The sequence below is a fragment of the Vigna radiata genome, unplaced genomic scaffold (genome assembly GCF_000741045.1).
Source record: "Vigna radiata var. radiata cultivar VC1973A unplaced genomic scaffold, Vradiata_ver6 scaffold_137, whole genome shotgun sequence".
Lineage (NCBI taxonomy): Eukaryota > Viridiplantae > Streptophyta > Magnoliopsida > Fabales > Fabaceae > Vigna > Vigna radiata.
The window spans coordinates 252,698-270,508 of NW_014543260.1; the positions used below are offsets into that span (position 1 = coordinate 252,698).

The 17,811-nt window shown below is 33.5% G+C and overlaps 2 protein-coding genes across 2 annotated transcripts; both read right to left on the bottom strand.

The window, feature by feature from the left end:
* Window positions 1-5,880: 5,880 nt before the first annotated feature.
* On the bottom strand, window positions 5,881-7,491 carry LOC106753530 (N-terminal acetyltransferase A complex catalytic subunit NAA10-like). The gene is made up of 2 exons (XM_014635349.2): window positions 7,139-7,491; window positions 5,881-6,807 (listed from the first exon to the last, which is right to left on the bottom strand). Exons 1-2 carry the CDS (start codon window positions 7,436-7,438, stop codon window positions 6,544-6,546), a joined length of 564 nt encoding a protein of 187 aa, XP_014490835.1. The 5' UTR covers window positions 7,439-7,491; the 3' UTR covers window positions 5,881-6,543.
* Window positions 7,492-13,521: 6,030 nt separating this feature from the next.
* Window positions 13,522-14,040, bottom strand: LOC111241068 (zinc finger CCHC-type and RNA-binding motif-containing protein 1-like). Its single transcript, XM_022777541.1, has one exon. It carries the CDS (start codon window positions 14,038-14,040, stop codon window positions 13,522-13,524), a length of 519 nt encoding a protein of 172 aa, XP_022633262.1.
* Window positions 14,041-17,811: the final 3,771 nt, after the last annotated feature.

Below are 17,811 nucleotides of genomic sequence, written 5' to 3' on the forward strand. Positions count from 1 at the left end.
ATTTCATTCTCATGCATTCACAAACATCTCAATTTCATCCAATAAGTATTCAATTTCAATTCTAGGTTCAATCATATTTCTCAATACTTCAAGAACCACAATTCATGCCATGGGTGATCAAGCCACAACAAGCATTAAGCATAGAAATCAAATACTAACATGAATTAGAAAAGCATATATCATTAACATCACAAAATACATAAGAATTCCATGTTTTACAACTAATCTCAACAAATAGGAAAAGCCCTCCATGGAGGAGAACTTAGGGTTCTACAAATTGAAGAGATAGAGAAGAAATTGGAACCAAAGAGATGATGCAAAGCCTTTTCCAAGGTTCTTGGCAGCTGCTCCATGCTCCAATTGCGCCTCCCCTTCGCATCTCCATCTCCAATTTGTGACCCATCTTCTTCCTCAACCCAAAAGGGGCAAAATCACCATTGAAGAAGCTTAAAGACCCAAGGAGGAGTGGGAGAGCTTCCCAACACCCCAAATAGCCTCCAAGGGCCTCTCCCAATCTCTCTAGGTGAAGAATGAAGTGTAGGAGGAGAAGAATCTCAAAAATCGCGAGACCCATGTTTAAATAACCCATTTTTGACACATTAGCGAGAATTCGCGCCCAGCTCGGAATTCTCACGCCCAGCGCCACTTTTCACTGCACCAGATGTGAATTCCAGCAAGATCTCGCGCCCAGCGCGGATTCCTGGCGCCCAACGCGGATTCTCTGGCGCCCAACGCCATTCTGTGGCGCCCAGCCTGGAATTTCTCTGCACTTCTCACGCTCAGCTTGGATTTCTCGCGCCCAGCTTGGGCGATTTTGACAGCATTCTAAAAATTGAGCCTCTTGTGCGATTCCAAAGGCGTCCAACATGGGTATTTGCTTCAAATTGATCTTTTCTTGTCCCAAAACATGTTCTCTTAAGTTCTTGCTTGTTTTCCTCCACTAGAATTGCTTTCTATTCCTTTATTTCACACACTCAAACATAGAGATTAGAGGTAAAAACAAGCATATACTAAATAAACACAAGAAAATTACAAAACACACAAAAAGTGAGGATAAAACAATGTTAAAGCTATGAAGGAGTTGATTTTGCCACTAAAATGATGTTTAGATAATGGTAAGAATTAGCTTTATCATATATCCATCATAATCAATCACACAAGATAAAAACCTTCTGAATATATCAAGCATAATCAAACACCCCATACACATAAGTAATTACAACAGGATTCCTAATCCTCAAAACATAACATATAAAAAATATTTGAATACTCAATACTCTATCATCGATCCTCGATCCTTGAACTTCAATCATTGATCCTTGATCTTTAACTCTTGATGTTATCACTAACATCTCACACAAAGACCCTTAATCTATCCACTCATTAGTGCCCATGTTAACTACTTACTATAATCATTATAGTAACACCATTATCAACATAACATAATATGAAGCATCTCAAGTACCATGGTCGTCATCATATATACACCACCATCATGACTACCACAGTCATGAACAACACCATGAGCATCACTGTACCAATATACCATAATGGAAAGAGTCCATCTCACTCATGTATCATATCTCACCGATTGTAGCTGCTCGTACAACCCACTTGTAGCCTCCTCTACAAATCATCTCCTTCCAATGCACACAAGGCAAAAGGAAGCACTTATTTGCAGATAGAACCGAGATTTAAGAGGTACAACAAATAGACTTATCCTTCACTATCATGCTCATAAATCACATACTTAGGTACATCCCAACACTCATTCATGCTTCACTCTTAACCATAAGTCAAACTGACCCTAAACATAACCATTAACCGCAATCTCTTATTATCATCATGTTCCACAACTCCTCAAGTTTGGTTCACGTCCATTCTTCATCAAATTCGTCATTTTTTACGAAAATGCACTGTGATAATCAATTATCACTTAAGATAATCGATTATCAGAGTGAAATTTACCCAGAAACATCACGCAGGAAGGCATAATTGATTATCATCCTAGATAATCGATTATTCTCGAAACCACACTCAAAATCAATGCGCAGATAATCGATTATAACCAATGATAATCGATTATTGTCGAATCAGAACACATCGTGTACATGATTCAAGCATTCAAAAATACATACATCAACCCTAGATCAGGTGGAAACATAGTTAACACATTATACATGCATTTAAGCATCACATACTCATGTAAACATACTCAAACACATATAAGACATCAGTTGAATCATCCAGATCCAATCATCGACATGTTATACCCCTAAGAATAGGGTACAAAAGAGTCTCCGATTAAAACACCAAATAAGGTTTTCAATCAGCTAAACTAACTAAGCATAATGCTTACAAATGTTAACCAAGAAGATGAAAATTCTCGAAAATAGAGTTGTTGATGCAAGGCTATTTTCTCCCAACCTATACATCTGATTGACGATTTGAACGGGTAGAATGAAGAACCATATGTCTGGAACTTATTGCCAAATATCAGCTCAATCCAACAGTGAACGACTTCACAACGAAGAAAACACCAGTACATGTTTTATGTTATGCAAGAATGACTTCTTCTCTTTCTTTCTCTCTCACTTGGTTTTTTCCTCTCTTCAAATGACTCTAATGTGCTCTAATCTATCTCCACTAAAACAAAGTGAGACATAATGGTCCATATTATTTGAGGGAGCCCAATAACCTAATACCTACAACATATATTTGCATGAAAACCCACAAGCATCATAACTTTGTTCTTAGTATCAAACCCTTTGTTGGGATAATCCAACAAAACATACACAATACATTCATAAAGAAAACTCATTACCAATATTACATAAAGCCTATGTCCATTCATACACAAACTCTTACCCAACAATAATCACAAATAATCATAATCATATACACATGTATCAAAACAAAGATTACCAATCAAGATAATCAAGAACACATATAACATACAACCATAAACAAACAAAGGTAAGCTTCCACACACCTTGGTCAATCATAAGATTTTATCTACAACCCTAAAACACCATCCATTTTCCTTTACACTAAGAGTTTTTCGTCCCTCTTTCACTTCTCCCAAAACGTCAATCTTCCCTCTTCCTCTATTTTCTCTCTTTAATTTAGAGTTTACGAAGTTTCTAAATACCAAACCACCCATTAATTAATTTCTATTACAATTAAATAAAGATAAAAAAAACCCTTTTACCCTAAAAGTTCAAAATATACATTCAAGAACACTAAAAATTCAAAGTTTCAAAACTACTTTATTTTCACTAAAAATTCAAAGTCTCAAAACAACTTTATTTTTAAAATCTTTATTTTTCTAAATCTTACAAAATTAAACAAAAAAATTTTAAAAACATAATAATAAATAATTATAAGCAAAAAAAATAATAAATATACATATATTGAATTTCAAAATCAAATAAAGATTATAACATTTTAAAATCCAGTAGAATCCTTTTTGAATTGCAGTACAATCCTTAATTAGATTTTAAAATTCTAAAGAACCTTTAAGTAGATTTGAATTTAAAATTGAAAAAAATCTTTAATTAAATTTCAAAATTTAATAGAATTCTTAACCAAATTTTATAATCCAATAAAATTTTTCATGAGATTCTAAAATCCAATAAAATCTTTAATCAAATTTCAAAATGAGTAAATTAGTGTTTATTTAATTACGTTAATATTTTATTTAAAAAAACATAATTGGCATGGACGGAAAATTTAGGTGTGAAAAACAACAGTTGAAAGTGCAGGAAGAAACCGATTGTGTCTAATGCAGTCTCTCAAAATCCCAAACTCGAAGTGAGAAGACACGTGGGGCCATTTCTTTCTGTACCCCCACACTATTTCATGTGCAACCATGGAATGGTTTAAAGTAAAATTGTCGAAATGGATTTCAATTCACGGGTCAACCCGGTTCACCACAGATTCGGTCCGACGAATTGGATTTAAAAGAATTATATTTTTTTATGCAAATCAGATTCTAACCCAGTTCATTTAAACCAGACTCATGTAGATTGAACTCATGATAGACCAGATTGACCCACCGACTCACCTACCTAATTTTATTTTATTAAAATTTAATTTTAATTTTATAAAAAAATATTTATTATTTTTTTTCTTGAAAAAATTATTTAAATTCTCTATTTTAAAAATTAATTAAACATCCGAATAAAATTTTGAAATGAAATTTGTTTAGGTTTAAATTATAAAAAATTTATAATTTATTTTATTTTGAAAAAATATAATTAAGTCACTAAACTAACCCATTCATCCACCAATCCGTAGTAGGTCAGACCAAGTTTAAATTTTTCAAATGAACTGAGTTAAATTGACTTACTAAATAACCAACTCGTGATGGACCGAATTAGGTCGGACCGAGTTGTCCTTTTTGACAACTCTAATTTAAAGATCAAATTGTCTTCCATTCCTGCTGCCACCACCCTTTCTCAACCTCATCACCGCTCCTTGTCTAGGTGCTGTATCACGAGGAAATAAAAATAAAATAAAATAGAAAGTGTTTTACATTTCAAAAATCATTTTTACATAAGAAAAAAATATTGCATAGTATTCAGAGGAAAATTTCAGATTATGCTATCTAAAAGATACTTCCAAGTTACACAATTCATAAGTTTTTCTTAAGAAAAAGAATAGCTTCAAGATTGCATAATCTGGAAACTTTTATTTGTCGTGCAAAAACATGGCATTCAGATTTGCATGTAATAAATAAATAAATAAACTACTGGTTTATACAATCTAAAAAAATTTCTTTTTATAAAAAATGATATTCAGATTGTGTAATCAGAAAGTAAACAATAAATTACAAATTTCATAATAAAAAAAAAAATCGAAATCGTACAATCCAACAGCTTTATTTTTATGCTAAAAATTTCATACATTTCTCCTTACTAGTGCAAAAATAAAGACAATGACTTTCTATCTAAAAGCATTTGTCTTCAAAGAGCAAACAAAGAGCAAACAAGTGCAGAATTAATTACCAATGAAGAGGTAAAAAGAAAAACAGACAAATTCATAGGAGAAAAAGACATTCTCCAAGGAAGAAACATTTCTTGAGCAATATAGTTTTAGCCTAAAATAAATCAACAGCAGCAATATTTAAAAAGAAGTAAAACGAATGTAAAAAAAAAAATTGTTACTGAGCATCCCCAGATGCTAATGATCAACAGCACCATCACCATTGCTTTTGTCAAGAATTTTTCCCAATAAAAACAATCTAAGTAATTAAGCATGAAGGAGTGCCATAAGTAAAACGAATAGTGAAGGGTTCCATAATCTATTAATAGTAAGGAAAAAGTTCTCATACCTTCAATGTGTGAGAAGGCATCCCACATGCAAGATCCTCTACCACCCTCCTTGCAAGCACCTTCTATCCAGAAATTAGCAACCCGCAATTTAATGTCTAATTGAACAGCTTTCCCATCAGTTACAAATACAAAATTATTTATCTTAATATATTTCCATTCTCCTAATAATTGGTCAAACAACTTGATCCAAACTCTCCCTATCATAGAACATTTTAAATCCTAAACGCCTTGTTTTCTCACTATGATTACAAATTGCAAGCAATTTTGAATAAAAGGTTGTCTAGTTTGGTTCTAGCTACCATGAAAATCCACAAGATCAAAGCCAAATTTAGCATATATTTAGCAGAAACCGAGGAAGCCTGTGTATAAGAAAACAAAGTAAGAAAGATCAAACATTCTAAGCACAACAGGGAATCTGCAACCAAAGAAGGAAGAATCAGTAAGTTTAAAAACACCAAGAATTTCAAACCTCAAAAGGCAAGAAGAATTAGGTGAGGTGCAGTCAATGTCTACAAATCCAAATAAAATTATGCTACGTAATAAGTTTAGCTAAAACACATCAAAGTTAAACTCTGACTATAAAAATTTAAGTATTCTCCACCAGTCCAAGCACGAAAACTCAGAACTAGCTCTGAAGAAAAGAAAAACAAACAAAAATAAAGTAAAATAAAATAAAATGAATTGCAACATAAACTTCCTACGGTGTGCGAAACGCCAACACTAATCCAGTGAAAGCTAAAACAGAAAGGTTTTGAACACAATATTACAATGATAACAATGGTATAAAAGATGCCTCTTTCCCAGCAAAACTGTAGACAGTCGTGACCACAACAGCTGCAACTATGCTAGAACCATAGTGCAACAAAAATGAAGCCCCACTAGAAGATAGATATCGCTCCACATGGCGTGACACCAATCCACAATGCCTGCAACTAACTACTCTCCACACAGAAAATCTTCAACTGAAAATAAAATAAATTCTCATGATAAAACAACAAAGATAGCGAAAGGCAACAATCTTGTTATCAATCCAAGCATCATGAAGCCGAAAGAGTGTCTATATTCACCAAGCCAGTAAAGAAAAAATTTTCTTAAAATTGAACTAACACAGCCCGATAAATCTACATCAAGTTTGCACAACACGATTCAACCACTTTAAAACTAAAATTCTCATTTCATTTCTTTCCAAGACTCGTTAACCACTCAATCAATTGGCTTTAGCATTTCCCTTGACCTCCCCACCACAACACCCACCACCATGCTCATGGTGGTGGTGGTGATGGTGGTGATGATGATGGTGGTAGTGCTGCTTCCCTTTAAGCTCCTTCCTCATGTCATAAGCATCTTCTCCGTCCGCATAATACTTAGCCTCCACATCATGAATCTTGTACCCCAAGGTCTCTGTGTACAAATTGAAGGCCGCACGGTTGCTCTTGCGCACGTGCAGGGACACATACTCGGCACCAAACACCTGTGCGAGAGAATCAAACATAAGACAGTCAAAACAAAAATATATAAATATGATTTTTCCTTAATTACAATCTTCGTCATCCCTAAATATTTTTTCAAAATTATAGTTAATTAAAATCCGGTTCTTCTTTAACGTAATTCCTATCTCTTAATTTTCAATTATCCACAAAATTGTTCAACTTTCAAATTCAATCTTCAGCAACTATTTTGCCAGTTTGATATGACAGTTGAGAAAACGCATCAAGCTTGCATGTCACTAAATGTGAAATAATTAATTATAATTTTAAAACCAAAAATTGAACAATGTTACTATAAATATATTAGCAGAGGACCTGTTCCATGGCGTTCTGGGCGGCGGTCATGAGTTTGGTGGCGAGACCGAGTTTGCGGTGGGTGCGGAGGACGGCGAGGGAGGTGATGTGGCCGTGGCAGTCGGTGGTCTCTTCTTCCATCTTGGCGAGGACGTAGCCGACGATGCGACCGTTGTAGTCTTCGGCGACGTAGAGGAGCTGAGGCCAGGAGAGGATATGGTAGAGATAGTATTTCATCTGGTAGTTCTCGGGTAGGCAGAACAGGTTGCAAGCCTGCATCGCCAGAAGATCCTTCACCGTCGCCTTCCTTATGCACACCATTTTTCCCCCTTTTCCCTCACTCCCTATCGACGATTAAGATTGAATTAGGGCTCCACTGTTCATTCTATAAAGCTTATCATTTTTATTTTTCTTTTTCCTTAAATACTTTAATATATAATTATTATGGTTACATTTAATTTTCAATTTGAATCTGTACCAATATTTTGATCACAAGCTTTCGGCCTTGCTAATAATTTTTTTTTCTCTGATTTCGTTATGTCATAATTAAAATAACAAAAAATGTAATTGACTTAATATTAAAATGACTAATAGTTAAAACATATGAATCAAAATTATTTATGAGAATTCAGAACTAATATTATTAATAAGTATTAAAATTATAAAATGAAAAAGAAATTATAGATTTCGTGAAATTTATAAGATTTGATAGTATTTTTGTTTCAATGGTATGATAATTATTTTTCATTTGGCCCATTTCCTATAACAGAGTGATATAAACATTGTCATCAAATATATCCATGTAGAGATATTAATTTGGTTCAACTTTTAGTCTTGATTTATGTGGATTAAAATAAAAAAAAATTACAAAATCAAATTGTCTCTCATTGAAAAAGTTCATAGAGTTAAAATACTTACAAAATTTTATGGATCAAAATCAGTTACTGTTAAAATATAATGGTTTAAATTCTCACACCAAGATGGGATGAATTGATGAAATATAAAAACAATATTTTTCCTCTTTTTGTAAAACAGCATTCTTCTGAAAAGATATCACAAAAACTATTAGATTCACAAAAGTTCTTACAGAGATCAATTTTGCATCAATTTATAGAATAACACAACTCTGATGAATTTTAGTGGACTAGACTACTAATGTAGTCGATTATAACAAATTAGTTATAGCAGTTAGCAACAGTCAAGGCAATTAATTGATTTAGTAATTAATGCAGTCGAATAACATTTAATGTTTGGTCAAAATATTTAAATATATGACATTTAAATAGTTATATCAAGCATTAACATAATTTCAAAACACCAACAGACTTAGTCGAATGCAACACGCCTATAATCGACTATGTAATAGTGTAAGTCATAGTTTTGAAAAACTTTCTCTTTGAAAAATCTCACAGCACACTTTGAAAAAAGTTTGTGCAAAGACACAAGTTTTAATCGACTCACCCCATAATGAAGTCGACTTAAAACTATTGTTTTGCCATACAATTAAAGTTCAACATAAGTGCATGTGGTTTTTCTTTTCCAAAAACATGTGTCTGATAACGGTTCAAAAATCATTATTTTTATACTTAAATTTGACACAAAACACAACCTATATGACTTAGAAATTAGATTGAAATCATGCATTTTACTTAAGTTAGAGAATAAGAGAGTCAAAGGTGGTTTTCTTGGTTTTATGCTTGGTTTTCCTTGTTTTGGCAGGAATTAACATGATTTGAATGAAGGAAGTTGAAGTGGAAAGGAGCTAGACTCAAGAGAAGGTGGAAAAGTGCACAAAAGAAGAACCGCAGCCACTGCTCAACGCTATTTCACCGCTAAGCGCCAGTCTCGCTGTGAAGATTTCTATCAAACGCTCAAGCACCAACGCTGAGGGGAGAATTGAAGTATCGCACCAACCGCTGAGCGCTACTCTACCACTGAGCGCCAGTTTCTTTAAAGAATCCACTGTCAAATGCCTGGGCGTCAACGCTGAGTGTTATTCTTGAGTGTCGCACATACCGTTGAGCGGTAATCCAACACTGAGCGCCATTTTCGTGGGCCTGGGCCAATTTTTCTGTTATTTTTATGAGCTATATATTGATTTGCACGACCCAGAGAGGGTATCTTTTGACAAAAAGAGGCGCAGAAACACTTTTTTCACCTCTTAGAGGCGGATTTTGGATGCGGGAGCTCCAATCTACAAATTCTAGGGTTTATCTTTTCATTCTTTTCATTGTTTTCATCTAGTTTCCCCATGTCTATGGTGAACTAAACCTCCATTGTTGTTGAGGAAACGATGTAATCCTTTGAAACTCTCATATATTGAATTGATTCTTAATCTATATGCTTTACTTGATTAATTGTTAGAGTTTTTCCTCTATTCTCTATGCATGCTTTATTTAACTCATTCAATAGCATGATCTTTGATTTTATTATTATGGACACATACGGGAAAATCTAGACGTGGGGGAATTCTTGGGAGCAATATTACCTAGACATAGGGATAGGAGGACTGATTGCATTTAAGCTTCTGTGCGAATGTAATGCATGATCAATTGCTAGGGAGACAAAACATTGTAAACTAGTAATTAAGAGTAGGCTCTATTCACTGAGACATCAGGTTTAGGGTAAATTAGAAACTGGCATTGACATTAATAAAGAAGTAGAATTCGTAAATATATGAGAGTGGATTAGGATAAGTCATAAACTCCAACAACATAATTCATCCATATCATTCACCTACGTATATTCTTTGGTCAATTGATCAACCTTTGCATGCATGTTTATTTTCGTTCTTGCATTATAAACCCTAAGTTTCGTTTCTCAAGTCTTAAATAATCAACAAATCACATGATAGTCTAGGCCAATGAGTCTCTAGGGAAAACAATACTCGGATTTACCGTTTATATTACTTGATACGATTTGGTACACTTGCTGGAGTCTTAACAGTGTCATGCATTCATGTAAAAAATCACATATATATAACATAGTGAAATGCAATTAACAACACAGTAACAACACAATCATGTTCTCATATAAGCATATAACATGTAAGCATAGAACATGTAACACATAATACACATGTCTTATTAAATATGCATTGTCATCATCAAAAACTCATATATTACTAAGATTGTGGGTTCAGTTAAACTATTGCTCCCCCTATCAACAATCTCAACAATCTCCTCCTTTTTTGATGATGCACAACTATGATTAATAATCAACCATGTTGTACAACTCAATATAGATTATCAATCAATTACCAATCAACATAATTCTCCCCCTTTGGGCATTAACATAAAAGGTAAGCACAATGTTATTGATTTACAGATAACCAATCATACATAGATGCATCAGATAATTATCAAAAAATAAATAATGATGCTCCTCCTGTCAAAGATATTCACATGATATAATATATACTCTCCCCCTTAAATGTAGTCATGTGAAACATCTCAATGATTATGCAATGCTCCCCTTGTCATTATGCATGTTTTAATCTCAAAACGCAGATGCACAATGCAATGTAATGGTACATAACAGGGCATATAACATCATATATCAATATTGTATTAGATCATAAATAGTACAAAATACTAATGCAAACAATGATACAATATCCTTCATCAAAAGCAATATAGTCTCTTAATCATTTCAAGTAAACTATAGTAGAGATATATTGAAGAGTAAACAGTTAATAACACATATATCAATAGTTAAAGATATCAGAAATCCAAATATTGGAATCTTTAACCCCTGTTAAAATACAGTCGATTTGCTCTCAGTCATAATTGATTTCATTGCTTCTCCTATGAGTTGATTTGCTAGTGTTGTCCATTCAATAAGCAATATGTTCCTGCAAAACCTTTCAAGATCCTTCTAGATCAAGCATTTTAGAATCAATATGATATAAGAATTATCACAAGTATAATATGAATATGAAAATGTACGAATGTAACAGTAATCAGTAGTACATTCGAATACAGGCATAACATAATCGATTTTAATCAGATTAAATCACATTTTTAGCACTGATTGATTTAGATCAAATTTTGATTTCATTAATATTATCCATGAATTACAATTAGATATCATCAAATAAAAAATGGCATATAAAGTCATCAATTACAAAAGAAAACAAGAAACATCAAATAAACAACTAAACAAGCACTCCTAGTAACCCTATTCTGATTCAGATGTCTCCATAGCCTCCTCATCACTGGTCTCATCATCCTCATCAGTTGATTCCTCTGTTGATGTGGAGCTTTGCACATAATTCTTGATAATTTCATCTAATTTCTCATTCATTCCCCTAAGTGATTTCTTCATCATGCTAGCCCTTTTGGAGACTTTCTCACACTTCCTTACCACAAATTTCTCAAATTCGGACTTAGGAGATAATAAGATTTGTTCACTGTCAGAGTTAGGTACACCATCTTGCTCTTTGATTGTACTTTGTACATCACTAAATATCCATCCTAGAACAATTTTCTTCAAACCAATGCATGTTAGAGTGGCCTTTCCATTTTGATTGGTTCTATTGCATGTGATCTTGGTTTCACCTGTGAGAGCAATGTCACTAAGAGACAAAATTTTGCTTATGAACACACCATAAGGTAGATTACATCAGTCGTTGATCCCAACATCAATGATATGGTTTTGAAATACAACTACCCAATTTGTTGGTATCGTGAACATTATTGTATTTAGTAGATATAGATCCTTTGATGTCAACTTATCATAATGAAATCTGCCAGGTAATAAAACCTAATCAATGATGTATGTGATGATTTTCTCTTCTTTATCCAGCCACCTGTGTAGAAATCCTTTTTTTTCTTGTACCTTCCTGGATACCTCATGCAATCTTTAAACATTTGTGTCTTTTTAGTCCACCTATTTTGCATACAATCGGGTAGGTGTGACATGTGTCCTTTATTCTTGAGTCCAACAACCTGTAGCCAAGTATCATTGTTGATAACAATGTCTACTCCTTTTACGCGTGAGTGGATGTTTCCATCAACAACTTTGATATTGTTGTAGAATACTCCAACAAGTTCTGGATAGCAATCGCCTTTCATCTGAATGAAGGTAAATAGACCTTGATGCTCAAGTTCTTCTGGAAAAAGGAATTCTTCCTTTCTAAACAGAGATAACTCAATTAACTTGTGTGGAGCAACATCTTTTACATTTTTCCAACCCATGAACCTTTCTCTAGCATAGTTGTCACTAATCCACCCTGAAGGACTTGCATTTCTTACAGATGAAGGAACTTTCTTGGTACGTTTAGATGAGGAAGACGCCATGTGATATAGAGTTCTTAGACGACACTCTTCTTCAGTTTAGGGGTACAGGACAATGAGAACAAAACACATTAAAAGCTAATACAGTGAAATAAATGAGACATTCATAAGGGCGCGAACAACAATAATTCAATCAAGCCCATTTAGATTTTCAAACAAAGAAAACCCATAACAGAGACTTATAATCAGTTTAATTAAGTCCAAAGTCAACTCATGTATGACAGCCCTTTCAGAAATAAAGATACACTTCAAACATATTCGAGTTCATACTTAATATAATCGGTTAAAACTTCAGCAAAAAGATTTTCACAGAAAACAATCTCAATCAATCATTCAACAAACATGCACTCATCAAACAATCATACAAACAGTTATTATGCATGATGCAATGAAATAACAGCAGTTACCAGTTGCAGAAACTCAAGAATTTTTTTATTTCATCATGGTAGTTCATCCTTGAGTTGAATACTACTTTAGCAAGAGTTACTATCCTGCAAAATAGTTAAAAGTTTTTTATGCTGGTACCCATTTGAATTTGGGTCTTGTCTTGTTAGTTGCAGAGAGTTATTCCTTAGGGATCCATCTGCACTTTCTTTTTGGAACACCAACTTTTCTGTAGTAACAATTTCTAACATTGTGACCAATATTGTTACAATAAAAACATGCATGAGTAACAGGTTTACTAAGATCAACAAATTTCTTTAGATTAAACCTATTACTTTGAGCCTTATATCCAATTCTTTATCTGTAAACAACTCTACTAGAAGATCTTAGAACATCATCTAAGTTATCTTTACCTTGTGTGAACTTAGCTAAAGTGTTAGTCAAGTAATCAATCTTTTCAATGTGTATAGGACATTTTTCACATTCTTTTTCTACTATCTTTGTTTCAGTCTTGACTATTTTTGCAGACTCTAAGGCATTGTCTAATTCCTTTTTCAATATTTCATTATCCTCTACCAGACTATTGATTCAATATTCATAATCCTTTCTGTCAAAGGTAAGTCGATTTACCTTATATTGAAGTCACATAGCCTTTGTGTGAATTTCCTGAAATGCATCTAGCAGCATGTCATACTTTACTTCTATTGGCTCATTTTCAAATTCCTAATTACTATCATAATCATTCTGTGCTAAGCCAACCATGAAGCAAATGTTTGACTCTTCTTCAATGATGCAATCCTCATCGCTTGAAAAATCATAATCACTATTTTCCCAAGCAATGTATGCACTCTTTTGCTTCCTTCCTTTCTCCTGTGGAAATTTTCTGCTTCCTTTTTGTTTAATCTTCTGGTATGGACAATCTGGTTTGATGTGTCCTTCTCTTCCACACTCGTAGCATTGGACAACATTTGTTCTTGAATTTTTCTTTCCTTTTACAGGACCTGCATAGTTAGTGGTGGAACTCTTATTTTTCATAAATCGATTAAACTTCCTTACCACCATGCTCATTAACTCTTTGTCATGTATTTTTGTTTCTAAGTCAACTTCAGGTTCAAGACTCTTTGTAGCTTTCTTGCTTGTGCCTTTTAGAGCAATTGATTTCTTTTCTTCAATTTCTTCTTCCTCCTCCAGCCTTCCAAGCTCTAACTCATGTTCTCCGAGTTTTCCAAATAAGGTTGCCATGTTCATGCTAGTCAGATCTCTTGATTCAGATATAACAGTGGCTTTCGGCTGCTAGCTTCTGTTTAGGCTTTTCAAAATTTTAATGTTGATTTCCTCCTTGTAAAACACTTTTCCAAGAGTCATAAGGTGGTTGACTATGTGTATGAATCGTTTATGCACTTCATAGATAGTCTCCCATGCTTTCATTCTGAATAGCTCATATTCTTGTATGAGAAGTACTTCCCACATCTCTTTGGTCGTCTTGCATTGTGATATTCTGAAAAATTCATCTATTGTTAGTGCTGATGCAGTTACATTTCTAGCTTTAACATCATATTGAGCTCTGCGGTTCTCATCTTGAGTCCATTCAGAAAAATTTTCCAAAACAACTTTTCCATTCAAAACATGAGTGGGCTCATATGGACTGTTTAGAATTGCATCCCAAACTCCTTTATCCACCGATTCAAGAAAGATTTGCATCCTTATTTTTCAAAAAGCATAATTTTCTCCAACAAATAGTAGTAATCTATTTGTCGAAACACCTTTACCAAAGGTATGTGAATTGAAAGTATTTTTTAGGGTTAGCCAATTAAACGAAAATAATGGTTGACTGATTTTTCAAATATTTTATGAAAATCAGCTTTAGATTCTTCATTACACTAATAAATAACAATACCATAAAAAAACAAAATATTTTTAGAGTAAAATAGTACTAACTCTATTAAAAAATATGATACTAATTTTTTAGGATACGAGAAAGTACGATAAGATTATGATAGAGATAAGAATAAGAAGGGAAAAAATGTTGAGAAAGAAAAAAGAGAGAAAAGAAAGAAAGATGAGCATATATTCCACTAACTACTAATTTAAACTTATCTAAACACGAGATGGGGACATAACCTTTTTTTGACATGTGCATCAAAATCCTATTGTTCGGTCTTGAAAGTTCTTATAAAGAAATATTTAGTTGTTAACAGAGATGAAGGTGTGGTATTTATTATACTAGTTTTTATAGCCACGAGACGCATGATATTTTTTTTAGGTTTAAACCTCTTTTTTGTCCCTAAGTTATAAATGGATGTTCAGTTTAGTCCCCGCTTTTAGAAATATAAACCTTTGGTTCCTAAGTTATAAAAAATGTATCAAATGAGTCCTTTTTTGATGTTCATGGTCAAAGTACAAAGAGCAATCTAAAGTGTTGTTATTATTAAGAAACAAATCAGAGCACTCTAAAGATGTAGCAGTTGTTAAGAAACAACCAAAAATAGTATTTCAAGTCAAAAAAGGACTCATTTGATACATTTTTTATAACTTAGGGACCAAAGATTTACATTTTTAAAAACGGGAACTAAACTGAACATTCGCTTATAACTTAGGGACCAAAAAAAGGTTTAAACATTTTTTTATGCTGGATGCAAATTATTATCAATATTTAATTTTCATGTTTTACATATACTTTAAAAATTACTTCTGTAATTAGTATTGCTAATGGAAGTTAAAGAATTAAATATTGTTTTAAAAATTTTACATTTTTAGAAATATTTCTTGTTTTATACACGCATACAAACATAATGAAAAAAAATTCCTGTTATAGCATTTCTGCTTGTGCTAACCTTTAAAACTTGATCTAAATTTCAAGATTTTACCTAAAGTAATATTACTCTGAAAATATGAAAATAAATAAAAATTTATAGTGCCTGTAGTTTGGATTACAAAAATATCCAATTAATTAATATGATTCATTGCACGAATAAAAAATAAGCAACCAAAATCAAAGGCGTAAAGTGCCTTTAGTTTGCACTAGAAAAATGAGTCAAAACTTTTGTTAATTATTGTGTGTAAAAAATGAATAAATTGATCAAATATTATACATATATTGTTTTTACTTAAGTATACTATATGATAACTCACTGTAACAACACTCAATATTCTGGAAACAATTAATAGAAAGTAAAAATCTCTTTTTACCCTTAAACTAAAATATAAATAAAATAATATAACCATTATATTCTAACAAAAAAATATACACTCAATAATACTAACTTTCAAAAAAAAAATCACAAAATACCTTATTTCTAACACCCATATTATTTAGAGTAAATATTTTTAATGCTAACTTGTAGTCAGATAATGGCTATGTAATTCCTTTCTGAATCTAAAATACAGTTCCAAAAGATTGCATAATTATATTATATAAGAGGAAATTTGGCACGTTGAAAATGAATATAGGTAGTGTACCCTGGGTAACCATATGGACGGCCGGGACCGCATCCGGACCTGATGAACGGACGGTAACCGAGGATCCACACTGCGTACCTTCGAACTGTCGCACACGCTGTGAGGAAACTAGCGGTGTCGTGTCTGCATGACTGTCAATAATTATAACCGGACACAATCCTGTCCATAAGAAAAACCTTGAAGAATTCACATGGAGTTCGTCGTCACAAGACAACCCGACGTTCTCCATGTTCACAATGCTCTGACGACATCCGGTACAGTTGCCACATCAAGCCGGACAGTAATTACGTCATTACGTAAAAAATATGTCGATCAGAACTTGGGGGGCTTATATGCCGTAGTAACCGGACGTCCGCGAAAAGCTTTAGCTTAATGGGCGAAACAGACGTCCGGCAGAGGTTGAGGATTGAAATTGGTAAACATTCAGGATTAAGGTAAAAACTAAATTAACGTCAATAGGCCTGCGATTGGGCCGTGATTAAGGTTTCACTAATCATTGGCCCATGAAGAAAACTATAAATAAGAGTCAAAGGTAAGAGGTGGGTAGACACATTTAATGCACATTTATTTCACTCTCTCTTTCTATCTCTACCTTTAATATTAGAAAGACTGAACACTGACTTGAGCGTCGGAGTGCCTTTAGCAAGTACCCGGCCGGCCTAAACAGGGGACATCTCAACTTATGATCAACGGACAACCGAGTGCGAGGAATACAAAACCGACCGGTCGGTGATAGGACGGTGGACGGTGCGAGTAGATCCGAAGACATCCAATGTAGGAACAGGTAGGTTCAAGAATAATATTTGTTTAAAATTATAAAGAAATATTTAAAATTTATTACACCTAACTTCAAAAACTTCTCCCATACCGTTCTTAATTATGATATTAAAATAATATAAATATTTATTTCAAAATTAAAAAATTTTAAAAAATCCTTTCCTTTTTTCAGCTAAACAAGCTAGACCTTTATTTGTTTATTTATTTATTCTCTCATTCTTTTACTGTACGGACTGGACGTTATGCAAAGAATGCCTGACCGAACGCTTCCAAGATGGATGTCATCGAAACAGACCCAACGTCCGCTCGACAAATCAGCTTAAAGATATGAAAGTAAGAGCCTAAAGGAACAGATTCCACTTAAGCCAGGTCGTTAAACCGTCCTGTCAAGGTCGAAAAACTCCATTAGAAACCTGATTAAGGAAAAATGCGATTATAAGTATTGGGCTAGCTATTGAGTCGTGATTAAGATTCTGTTAATCATAGGTCCATGACAAAAACTATAAATAGAAGTTGTTCTGGGTAAACTTCTCTATCCTCTCCTGCACACTTCTCCCTAGGCCTCCGGATGCTCCACGTGTGCGATCTTTAACTATCCCACCTTGGTCCCGTACACTCCTGTTCAAACCGGCCGGATACCTGCTAAAGGCACTCTGACGCTCAAGTCAGTAAAAAAAAAGGAATAGAAGTAGGAAGATAATTTAACTAGCAGGAATAAATGAGCATTCAATGTAACCAACTACCTTTCACCTTTGACTTGTATTTATAGTATTCACT